This window comes from Chiloscyllium plagiosum, unplaced genomic scaffold (assembly GCF_037043375.1).
Source record: "Chiloscyllium plagiosum isolate Xiang-an unplaced genomic scaffold, Cpla_swu_hap1 HiC_scaffold_17, whole genome shotgun sequence".
In the NCBI taxonomy this organism is placed as follows: Eukaryota; Metazoa; Chordata; class Chondrichthyes; order Orectolobiformes; family Hemiscylliidae; genus Chiloscyllium; species Chiloscyllium plagiosum.
The window spans coordinates 49,314,065-49,326,467 of NW_028270155.1; the positions used below are offsets into that span (position 1 = coordinate 49,314,065).

General features: G+C 45.0%; 1 protein-coding gene across 3 annotated transcripts in view; it reads right to left on the reverse strand.

The window, feature by feature from the left end:
* Positions 1-2,205: 2,205 nt before the first annotated feature.
* Positions 2,206-12,403, reverse strand: part of aktip (akt interacting protein) — a 44,449-nt gene continuing 34,251 nt past the window's right edge. For all 3 annotated transcript variants that reach the window (XM_043706982.2, XM_043706983.2, XM_043706984.2), the window contains exons 8-10: positions 6,469-6,576; positions 4,342-4,402; positions 2,206-3,217 (exon numbers count right to left, since the gene is read on the reverse strand). In XM_043706982.2, the coding sequence (XP_043562917.1) occupies positions 3,107-3,217; positions 4,342-4,402; positions 6,469-6,576 (280 nt within the window). In that variant the 3' untranslated portion in view covers positions 2,206-3,106. The remainder of the gene's footprint in view (positions 3,218-4,341; positions 4,403-6,468; positions 6,577-12,403) is intronic.

Here is a 12,403-nt window from a genome sequence, read left to right on the forward strand (position 1 = left end):
TATAACTGATTCACTTTAAATGTCTACTTGTCATTGTGTTGTACCACTTTGTAAAGGTGAAAACTTGAAATATGAAATTTGATTTCTAAAAATATATTTTGTGTCAGTGCTCATTTAGTTTGTCAAAAAAGTTTTTTTAAAAAAAGTGTTAGGATTAATCGAAAACTATACATTGAGTCAAAATGGCTACAGTTTACAAGTTATGCATTTCTGAAACATGAAGACCATTTCTGCATCTCAGTTTGTGCATCACAAAAATTCATTTTAGTATTTCATGTGACAATTACAAAATTGCTCAATTAAGAAAACATTTCCAGTTATAATTATGAATGAAAACAGTATTAAAGTGTACAATTAAACTTCGATGCAGGTTTGGAAAAAGTGAATAAAATTGCAGAAGTAACTGATCAAATTTATTAAAATGGTATTAAATTGAGTAAATAATAGTTGATGCAAAATTTCAAAAAGCTAGAAGTAGCAGCAGCTAATCAGCAGAAGGGAAAATATTTTGGGCGTAGGACAAGTCGATAATTTATGAAGCCTAGGGTGCAGAGTGAGTTTTAATCTTCAGATAAAAAAAACTCACCTGCTGAGCTGCTAAACATTTAAAAAAAAACAGAGCTTTATGCAATAAAGTAGAAAAAGAACATTGCATTTGCCATGACTAATTTAAATCTAAATTTTGCTTCGCTGGAAACAGGGCAATGCTGAGCAGCATTTCAGAGAAAGGAAATTACCTATTGAAAATGTAAGAGCACAAGAAGTTAAGGAAAAATTCTGGATTTGGAATTAGAGGTTTTAAGCCTATATTCACTATGCATTTTTGTTCACTGTAGAGATCGGAATAGTTACCTGTAGGCTTAGCAAGGTGCAGTTTCCTTATTGGACAGGCAGTCTTTTCCCTATGCATCCTGACAAACGATTGAAAAAATAGAAAGTGCATTGCTGCACAACTGAATCTTGCTGTTTTAACCACATTATGATCCTGCTACAGGTTGCAAATTTAAGGCAAAAAGGAAATAATGCTGCTGTTTTGAGATTTTTATAAAATACAGATGCAAATGCTTATGAGTCATGTGTTAGCAACATTAGCTCTGATGAAAGATTGATTTTACGTAAAAAGTTGTCAAGAATTAGTTCTGGGTCAAAAACTTGCATAAATATTTTGTGGAATTTGGCCTTCATTGAGTGATCTCAAAACTTTTGCCATCTGGTTTTGTTTTATCAGAATCACTTTGAGAGACTGCCAGAGTAACCCATCTCTGGGCATTTGCACATGGGATTATATAATAGTCCAATCGCTTCTGATAAAATGGAGTATAAATGAAGTTAATACAATCAGAGCAAAAGACGATTCCAGCAATAAAGGCTACAAGAGACTAAAAGAAAGGCAAGAGTAAAGTGGAGGTAGCAAAGTCAGAAATTGTAGCAGGGTCTGGTGAGGAGTAGGGGAGAAAAAAAACAAAACAAAACGAAGACGACACAAACAAGTAAACAGTGGTTTAACCTCATGAGAATATTACCATCTTATTTTTAAAAGATAAGGGCATTCCACAGACAAACCTACGTTACTAATTTTGCACAAGTGGAGCATCAGTGTTGGTTTTTGAAAGAAGCTACCAGCCATCAGAGATGGCAGCAGTGGGGAGGGTAAGGGTGACTTCACTCACCAAGAGTTGGGCCAAGGATGGGGAGAAAGCAAGCCTTCAACAAAAGCTAAAAATACTTTAAATTAACACAAATCAAGAACTTACTTGAAGAGCTCACTTACCTGAGAAACAAAAATGAAAAGATTGTTTTGGAGCTGAAGCCAATGCACCGGAGGAGTTAGCACACACACAACTACAGCAATCAGCATACAGGTAGGTCTTCTATAACAGTGGTTGCATTCTTGTGCAACCCCACATTATAGAAAACTCATGTTTTAGAAACAGTACTTAATGTCAGCGATGTAATTGCGTTACAGCCAATGCATATGTTAAAAGTTCGCATGTTAGAAATTGTCCCCAGTTCATCAATTGCGAATTCACATTAATGAAATGCGCGTTTTGTACAGAATGGCCTGTACTACAAAACAAAACACTGGAACAATCTTCATAATAGGATTATCAATGTGTTCAAGACCAAAGGGCTTCGTAGGTTCTTTTAACAATGTGACATGACATATCAAAAATATGCACAGACAAATGGCAAAAACATTGTTGGTACAATTTTAGCTTGTCTTTATTTTAAGGGTTAAGCCTTTATGACATCACTTGCTAGGACAGCAGCTATTTCCCCTCACAATTCATCCCAATTTTGGTATCCAATGTGACAAAGCAGCATTTTATGCATTACCTGCTGTTGTACTGCACAATTATAAAACATGAAAATGTTTTAACATTGGAAGAGAAGACTTCTTTGAATTACTTTATACATTCATACAGTATATAAAGACTGAAGTTACAAAACTTGGGGCTCACTGTACCAAGTTGGTTACTTTGGCACAGATCAGCCTGTCCAAAATGTATGCCAGCAGACTAATATTACTTTTAGCACAATTTTCACCTCAAAAGTGCTAATTGTAAGGTCAAACAAGCTATTTACAAAATTTATACACCAACATATTTACAATAGAAAACTCAAATGACTTATGAAAGCTGCTAAATAGTCATACACAATGTAAAATAGTTTTGAATGAATCACTGAATGCCTAAACTCACCTGAATCCCTACAGACCAGCCCAAAACACGAAAACATTTCTACACCATAATATTACAAAATGGTGTCACATTTATGACATACCATTCAATTCAGTTAACCACCCCAACATAATTGATAATAGTTGTATTGCCAAGATTGCCTAGGTTGTATAGACAGAGGTCTTCAAAATGCAAGTTTTATAAACCTGGAATTAAAAGTTGAATTTGAACACTAGATTAAAATGTTGTAATCTACACAAAAGAACCCGATCTTTCAGCAGTTCTAACTTTATATATAACTTTGTTTTTACATTCACTGCTAAAATAAAGTCCAACATGTGCACCAACAGGAAACTTGTTATATTCCAATTGACCTGATCTGTGATTCAGTTAGAAAGTGCCTTGTGTGGTATTGATAGGGCATCTTAGGTTTGCATGGTGTTGTTTTCATCTTTGCTGAAAGGTTGTGTGGAACCAGGCTTTACCCAGGAAAGGCCAGCCATATGCACACTTTTGTTCTGATCATCAGGTTTCCTCTAGACAAAACAAAAATTAAAATTTATTAGAATTTGCATATAAAAAATGTACAAAGTAGTAATTTGTGAGGTACAATACTGCAAAACACAAAGTTTGAAAGTCACCCTTCATGCAACAGAAATGTTCTGAAGCACTTATGACTGTACACAAGAAGTTTGGAAAAAATTGAAAAAGATAAAATCAGTTGGAGTAAACCCTAAATTGGGAGAAATAAACTATAGTCGGCCTGAAAGAGAAGATACTGATGCATGCAATATCAGTAACTTGTATTTGTTTAGCATTTCAGAAATCTGAAGTGTCACAAGAAAATTATAAAGCAAATTTTGTGAAGGAAATAAGTGAACAGGTGGCTATATTTGATGAGGTAGACTTTAACAAAGGTCTCAAAGCTGAAAGATATATAGAAACTTTAGGAGGGAAATTCAAGAGTTGAGATCTAGACATAAGAACAGTTGAGGGTCACAGTACGTTCATTGCTTTGGCCAGGAACTAAGCATCTTGAAAAAAGGGAGGAATAAGTCCATGAAGTTAAGATTTGTTTCCACCTGTGCTGTCAATACACCCTCTGATAGACAAGGTGGGTGAAGTTATAATATCAAAATTGCTGCTTCCCTGGTTAAAAAAATAACAAAGGATGCAGAATGTTCAGCAGGACAAGGAAGTAACCCAGAGGTTACAGGACAAAAAGTATTAGGTACTCAACAGAGAAGGGCAGATCACAGATTTTCAGATCTATGGTAGCCAATGTGGTGGAAAAATCTTTAGGAACAGTCAAGGAAAATAAAAACAAGAACTTGGAGCAATGAGACCAGCTGACTTTCATGCTCAGCTAACAGAGTTTGTGCAGAAGGTTAGCTTTTTGTTTTGACTTCCAGTTATGAAATACTCAAGCTCAAAACATCAAAAAAATGCTACAGACAGTTAACCAGTCAGCTTCCCATTGAATAACATCAAGTTAAATACACAAGACTCTAAGATCAGAAGAGTCTGACTTGAAGGTCTGTTCAAGTTACTTGCCATGGGAAAATGGTAAACCTGGCTTTAAAAAAAGTGATAGCTAGGCATGTAGTGGAGAGAAAAAAGATTTTTCATCACTGTTGCAAAAAAAATTAAACAAATTTACCTTTGGAGTCAACATCTTCTCTCTGGCTTCTTCATGTATTGCTGGATTCCATGGTGAAAAGCTTTGGAAGAAAAACCAGTACATTTCCATGAGAAGATACAATCCAGTTTATCTACCATTTATACAAGAGTTAGAATTTCAATTTTGAATTCATGGAGTAGGTTTTTACACAACATCCTTGAAAAGTTGTCGTGAGCACCCATGTTTCAATACCCTGATTTGTGGCTGCACCTTCAGTTCCTGAGACCCCAAGCTCTCTAAATGCCTTACAAAAATCATTTGTCCTTCAAGACACTGCTGGAAAGAAAAACAAAGTTTGTCCAAGTTTCATGTCATCTGACCTAATGTTATACAGTTTGATTTCACACTTTGCTTTATTATGCTGTTATGAAATGTCTTTGCACATTTCATAGTGTTAAAAGGCACCATATAAATAACTTGTTTCAATTCATGCATGGAATGTAAGAATTACTGACAAAGCTAGCATTTAATAGTCACTCAAGGCCCACAAGAGGGTGGTGGTGAGCCACATTTTTGAAACAAGTTGTCATCAAGTACGTACACTAAGTTAAGTTGGCTAACTGCAAAGGGAATGACAATATGCTTTAGTCAGGACAGTGTGTAAACACTGCTGAGTGAGGTCCATTTGCTGCCTGTCATTCTACAGGTGGTAGACATTAAGTGTTGTGTTTGGAAAGCTTGTCACAGGTGAGTTGTGGAGCACAGCTTGCAGATGGGTCATAGTGGTGGCATGAACACATGATAGTGAATGAATTTCAAGGCAATAAATGGCATGGCAGATTAACAAAATAGCTTCACCCTGGATGGAATTAGGCTATTTTGTTTTTAACTACAATTATCTAGGCAAGTGAACCACATTCAATCATACTCCCAATTTGCCGCTTTATAAATAGTGGAAGAGTTTTGGGGAGTCAGGAGAGCTGCTCACCAGTGTTCCCTGTCCTGATTCTGTAGCCAGTGTACACATAGCTGGTTCAGTTAATTTTCTGGTCAATGAACAAAAGGATACTTAAAAGTTGGGGGGGCTTCACAGAGGGCATGTTTAGTATCAAGAGGTGACAGTCGTCTCTGCTTCGAAATGGTCACTGCATAGCACAAATGATCAGCCCAAGTCAGAGTCAGATGTACAGCATGGAAACAAACCCTTCGGTCCAACCTGCCCATGCCGACCAGATATCCCAACGCAATCTAGTCCCACCTGCCGGCACCTGGTCCATATCCCTCCAAACCCTTCCTATTCACATACCTATGAAATGTTTTCCTTGTCTTGCTACACGTGGGCATATAACTCAAGAGTTACAACTGTGACTGAACACAACTCATGAGCTAACATGCCCATTCCTGATCACGTGCATTAAAAAGAGATTAATCATCAAATGAAGCAGTTGAATATGGTTGGGCCAAGGACATTGTCCTCAGGAGCTCCTGCAGCACTCGAGATATTTTAGCTGCTCAAAGCCAAAACCAATCCACCCTCCTTTGTGCTCGGTATGTCTACAGTTATTGGAAACTGTTGCTAGATTCTTAGCCTACAATTTTCTAGGGCTCCAGAATGCCATACTCCTGTCAGTCAAAGACTATTCTTGATGTCAAGAGCAGTCACTCGACCCTGGAATTTGGCTGTGTCAGTTTGGACTAAGCCAGTAATTAGATCTGGAGCCAAGTGGAGCTGGTATTTACCAAACATTTAGGTGTCAGGATTATTTAATAAGTGATTTGAAAACCTAGTTCATTAATTTTTTTTATTAATTATGTTTAAAACTTCACTCTAAATGGCAATTTCCCCACTGTTTGCCTTAAAGAAAAATTAAAATCTTGTTATAGGTTTACGCAGCTGTTTTAAACTTAAAATGGAATAGAGTGTGCAAAAAACAAATTTTTGCAGTAATGAAATACTAAGCCAAGTAACAAGCTTCTGACTATACTTTAATGCTAGAACAGAATACTATTCAAGCAAAATCCCAAAATCCCTCCATTTAAACAGGTAAAGTAGTTCCAAATATTATAATTATGAAGCCAGAAGCCAAACCACTAAATGTTTTGAAAAGCAGTTGACATAAAACATCTTGTTATGGTGTTATCCCAAAGAAGCTCAGTGCATCTTACCTAATTGCATAAGGGTCATCCATTTTAGGTTGATCGAAAAGTCGACTGTTGCATAGTTTAACGCTATCAACTACTTTGCTTTTGAACAAGTGAATATCTTTTTCATATCTGGAAATAAATTTATTTAAAGTTCAGTTTGGCAGTGGTTTTGCTCAAAAAACCCCACAAGATGAAGTAGCAAGACATTCAGCCTATTGAGCTGAAAGTGTTGCTGGAAAAGCGCAGCAGGTCAGGCAGCATCCAGGGAACAGGAGAATCGACATTTCGGGCATAAGCCCTTCTTCGATTCTCCTGTTCCCTGGATGCTGCCTGACCTGCTGCGCTTTTCCAGCAACACATTTTCAGCTCTGATCTCCAGCATCTGCAGACCTCACTTTCTCCATTCAGCCTATTGAGTCTATTTCTCCATTCAATGAGATCCTGGCTGATTGGATAATACTCAACACCTCAAGCTTTTGCTCCTGTAACATTGTTAATGTACGATTAAAAATCTACCACAGCCTAGACTATACTTTAGCCAGCCTCAACAGCCCTCTGCAGAAGAGGATTCCACACATTCATTACTATCAAAATAAATTCCTCATCAGTCTTAAACAGGTGACTTTATTGCTGGAACAGCACAGCAGGTCAGGCAGCATCCAGGGAACAGGAGATTCGACGTTTCGGGCACAGGCCCTTCTTCAGGAATGAGCAGAGAGTGTTCAGCAGGAGAAGATAAAAGGTAGGGAGGAGGGACTTGGAGGAGGGGCGTTGGAAATGTGATAGGTGGAAAGAGGTCAAGGTGAGGGTGATAGGTCGGAGTAGGATGGAGGCGGAGAGGTCAAGAAGACGACTGCAGGTCAGGAAGGCGGTGCCGGGCTGGAGGGATCCGGCTGAGACAAGGTGGGGGGGAGGGGGGGGGATGAAGAAACTGGTGAAGTCCAAGTTCATCCCCTGCGGTTGGAGGGTTCCCAGTCGGAAGATAAGACGCTGCTCCTCCGACCGTCGGGTTGTTGTGGTTTGGCGGTGGATGAGTCCAATGACCTGCATATCCTCGGTGGAGTGGGAGGGGGAGTTGAAATGCTGTGCTACAGGTTGGTTGGGTTGGTTCGTCCGGGTGGCCCAGAGGTGCTCTCTGAATCGCTCCGCAAGTAGGCGGCCTGTTTCCCCAATATAGAGGAGGCCACACGGCTGCAGCAGATGCAGTAGATGATGTGGGTGGAGGTGCAGGTGAATCTGTGGCGGATATGGAAGTTTCCTTTGGGGCCTTGGAGAGAAGTGAGGGGGGAGGTGTGGGCGCAAGTGTTGCACCTCCTGCGGTTGCAAGGGAAGGTGCCGGGAGTGGAGGTTGGGTCGGTGGGGGGTGTGGATCTGACAAGGGAGTCGCGGAGGGAGTGGTCTCTACGGAAAGCTGATAGGGGAGGGGAGGGAAATATATCCTTGGTGCTGGGGTCTGTTTGGAGGTGGCGGAAGTGACGGCGGATGATGCGCTGTACATGGAGATTGGTGGGGTGGTAGGTGAGGACCAGTGGGGTTCTGTCCTGGTGGCGGTTGGAGGGGCGGGGCTCAAGGGCGGAGGAGCGGGAAGTGGAGGAGATGCGGTGGAGGGCACCGTCGACCACGTCGGGGGGGAAATTGCGGTCCTTGAAGAAGGAGGCCATCTGTGTTGTACGTATTTTGAACTGGTCCTCCTGGGAGCAGATGCGGCGGAGACGAAGGAATTGGGAGAATGGGATGGCGTTTTTACAGGGGGCAGGATGGGAGGAGGTGTAGTCCAGGTAGCTGTGGGAGTCGGTTGGTTTGTAGTAGATGTCCGTGTTGATTCGGTCGCCTGAGATAGAAACAGAAAGGTCTTCCGACCAACACAATTTGGACCCACCCAGGACTACCAGTACCTGCAACAAATCCGCAGCCTCCAGCAACGGACCTCCCTCCGGATCCTCCACTCCACGCTTGCAGCCATGCGCCGGTACCTACATTCCCTGCAACTCGACCTACCCCAGCTCAGGACAACTCTCACAGACCTGTAAAGGACCTCTACTGTTCTTCATTTACAGAAGAATCCATAGACTGAACAAACAGTTCTTTCTAGCCATATCGGAAATTAAAGGAAGTACCAAAAACATTCATGCACTTACCCCCAAACTCCGGATTCCTCAACCGTTCCAGAAACTTCCATCGGCCTCCGAAACCAGTCCGGCGCCATTACACACGCGGCCGCTACAGCGCCCGCGGCAATAGCCGCAGACGCCGCCGATGACGTCACTTCCGCCCCCACCGACCTCGCAACCTTCATGATCGCGGCCCAAACAACCGCCTCCGGGATCGCCGCACAGACAACCTGCTCTGCGATCGTCATGAAGACAATCACCAACAGATTGGCGACCTCCGCGGCTATGGGGAAGAACTCTGTCTGCGTGGTCGCCGCAGCTACTTCCGTCCCCAGTGACGTCAGCAACCTACATTTGGACCACATCGCCGCATGTGTCTCCGCCCCCCCGCCGCGTTCCGTCACCACGCCTAACCCCGCCCCCCCGCCGCGTTCCGTCACCACGCCTAACCCCGCCCCCCCGCCGCGTTCCGTCACCGCGCCTAACCCCGCCCCCACGCCGCGTTCCGTCACCGCGCCTAACCCCGCCCCCCCGCCGGTCTCCATCACCATGTCCAACTCCGCCCCCACGCCGACCTCTGTCCCCGCCCCCATGCCTAACCCCGCCCCCGCATCCAGCTCCAGTTCCACACCAGGTCCTAGCTCCCCGCCCTGCCGTGTGTTCACCATCCCTCCAGACTTGCCCCTCTCTGAGGATGAAAGATCAGTCCTCAGCAGAGGTCTCACCTTCGTTCCCACACGTTCTCGGGTCAATGAATTCAATACACGGAGTGACACCGAACAATTCTTCCGCCGCCTTCGCCTCAGTGCCTTCTTCTTCAATCAAGACTCTCGCCCACCCTCTGACGACCCCTTCTCCCACCTCCAACACACCCCGTCCACCTGGACACCCCGTGCTGGCCTCCTACCTGCCCTCGACCTCTTCATAGCAAACTGCCGCCGCGATATTAACCGCTACCTGAACTCCCCCACCCCTCCCACCCACTCCAACCTCTCACCCTCGGAACGCGCAGCCCTCCACTCCCTCCGTTCCAACCCCAACCTCACCATCAAACCAGCTGACAAGGGAGGCGCAGTAGTAGTTTGGCGCACTGACCTTTACACCGCTGAGGCCAAACGCCAGCTCGCAGATACCTCCTCCTACCGTCCCCTTGACCATGACCCCACCCCCCACCACCAAACCATCATCTCCCAGACCATCCATAACCTCATCACCTCAGGGGACCTCCCATCCACCGCCACCAACCTCATAGTCCCACAACCCCGCACCGCCCGTTTCTACCTCCTGCCCAAAATCCACAAACCTGACTGCCCCGGACGACCCATCGTCTCAGCCTGCTCCTGCCCAACCGAACTCATCTCGGCATACCTCGACACGGTCCTGTCCCCATTAGTCCAAGAACTCCCCATATACTTTCGTGACACCACCCACGCCCTCCACCTCCTCCAGGATTTCCGCTTCCCCGGTCCCCAACGCCTCATCTTCACCATGGACATCCAGTCCCTGTACACCTCCATCCCCCATCACGAAGGACTCAAAGCACTCCGCTTCTTCCTTTCCCGCCATACCACCCAGTACCCTTCCACCGACACCCTCCTTCGACTGACCGAACTGGTCCTCACCCTGAACAACTTTTCTTTCCAATCCTCCCACTTTCTCCAAACAAAAGGAGTAGCCATGGGCACCCGCATGGGCCCCAGCTATGCCTGCCTCTTCGTAGGGTATGTGGAACAATCCATCTTCCGCAACTACACTGGCCCCACCCCCCATCTTTTCCTTCGCTACATTGATGACTGTATCGGCGCTACCTCGTGCTCCCACGAGGAGGTTGAACAGTTCATCCACTACACTAACACCTTCCACCCCGACCTCAAATTCACCTGGACAGAGTCTCGGACTCCTCCCTCCCCTTCCTAGACCTTTCTGTTTCTATCTCAGGCGACCGAATCAACACGGACATCTACTACAAACCAACCGACTCCCACAGCTACCTGGACTACACCTCCTCCCATCCTGCCCCCTGTAAAAACGCCATCCCATTCTCCCAATTCCTTCGTCTCCGCCGCATCTGCTCCCAGGAGGACCAGTTCAAAATACGTACAACACAGATGGCCTCCTTCTTCAAGGACCGCAATTTCCCCCCCGACGTGGTCGACGGTGCCCTCCACCGCATCTCCTCCACTTCCCGCTCCTCCGCCCTTGAGCCCCGCCCCTCCAACCGCCACCAGGACAGAACCCCACTGGTCCTCACCTACCACCCCACCAATCTCCATGTACAGCGCATCATCCGCCGTCACTTCCGCCACCTCCAAACAGACCCCAGCACCAAGGATATATTTCCCTCCCCTCCCCTATCAGCTTTCCGTAGAGACCACTCCCTCCGCGACTCCCTTGTCAGATCCACACCCCCCACCGACCCAACCTCCACTCCCGGCACCTTCCCTTGCAACCGCAGGAGGTGCAACACTTGCGCCCACACCTCCCCCCTCACTTCTCTCCAAGGCCCCAAAGGAAACTTCCATATCCGCCACAGATTCACCTGCACCTCCACCCACATCATCTACTGCATCCGCTGCAGCCGGTGTGGCCTCCTCTATATTGGGGAAACAGGCCGACTACTTGCGGAGTGATTCAGAGAGCACCTCTGTGCCACCCGGACGAACCAACCCAACCAACCTGTAGCACAGCATTTCAACTCCCCCTCCCACTCCACCGAGGATATGCAGGTCATTGGACTCATCCACCGCCAAACCACAACAACGCGACGGTCAGAGGAGCAGCGTCTTATCTTCCGACTGGGAACCCTCCAACCACAGGGGATGAACTTGGACTTCACCAGTTTCTTCATCCCCCCTCCCCCCACCTTGTCTCAGCCGGATCCCTCCAGCCCGGCACCGCCTTCCTGACCTGCAGTCTTCTTCTTGACCTCTCCGCCTCCATCCTACTCCGACCCATCACCCTCACCTTGACCTCTTTCCACCTATCACATTTCCAACGCCCCTCCTCCAAGTCCCTCCTCCCTACCTTTTATCTTCTCCTGCTGAACACTCTCTGCTCATTCCTGAAGAAGGGCCTGTGCCCGAAACGTCGAATCTCCTGTTCCCTGGATGCTGCCTGACCTGCTGTGCTGTTCCAGCAATAAAGTTTCAACTTTGATCTCCAGCATCTGCAGACCTCACTTTCTCCTTAACAGGTGACCCCTTCCTCAAAACTATGCTCACTGGTCCTACACTCCCCACAAAGGGAGAACAATCACTCATCAGGTTCCCTAAGAATCTTGAAACGTTTCAATATGATCACACTATCACTTTCTGAACTTCAATAAAGTACAGCCCAATCTATTCAATCTCTCCTCATAAGAGGAGTTCATTTTTTCTGGCTACCTTCAATGCCAATACACGTTTTCTTAGAAAAGGGGACCAAAGGTGGTCACAGCATTCTAGGTGTGGTTTAACTAATATCTTTTATATATAGTTTTAAAAAGATTCCTATTTTTTAATACTTTAGTCCCTTCAAAATAAAGGCCAACATTCCACATCTCTTCCTTATTACCTATTAAACCTGTTGGTAGGCTAGTTTTAAGAGAGAGAATAATACATAAGTATCCCCAAATCCTTGTGCTGCAGCTTTTTGCAAAACTCACTGCACTTTCAAGAATCGAGAAATACAGAAAAGTTGGTAGTGTCTACCTTTGACCGTTACTTTTTCATGCTCACAATAGATTTCCCAGCTTTAAAAGAATCTTCTGAGCCTTACTTAGATAAAGATAAAAATATTCTGCATTCAACTAACAACCTGACTCAAGTGAAATTGCACTTTCCATGGAACTCAATATAAACAGTGCA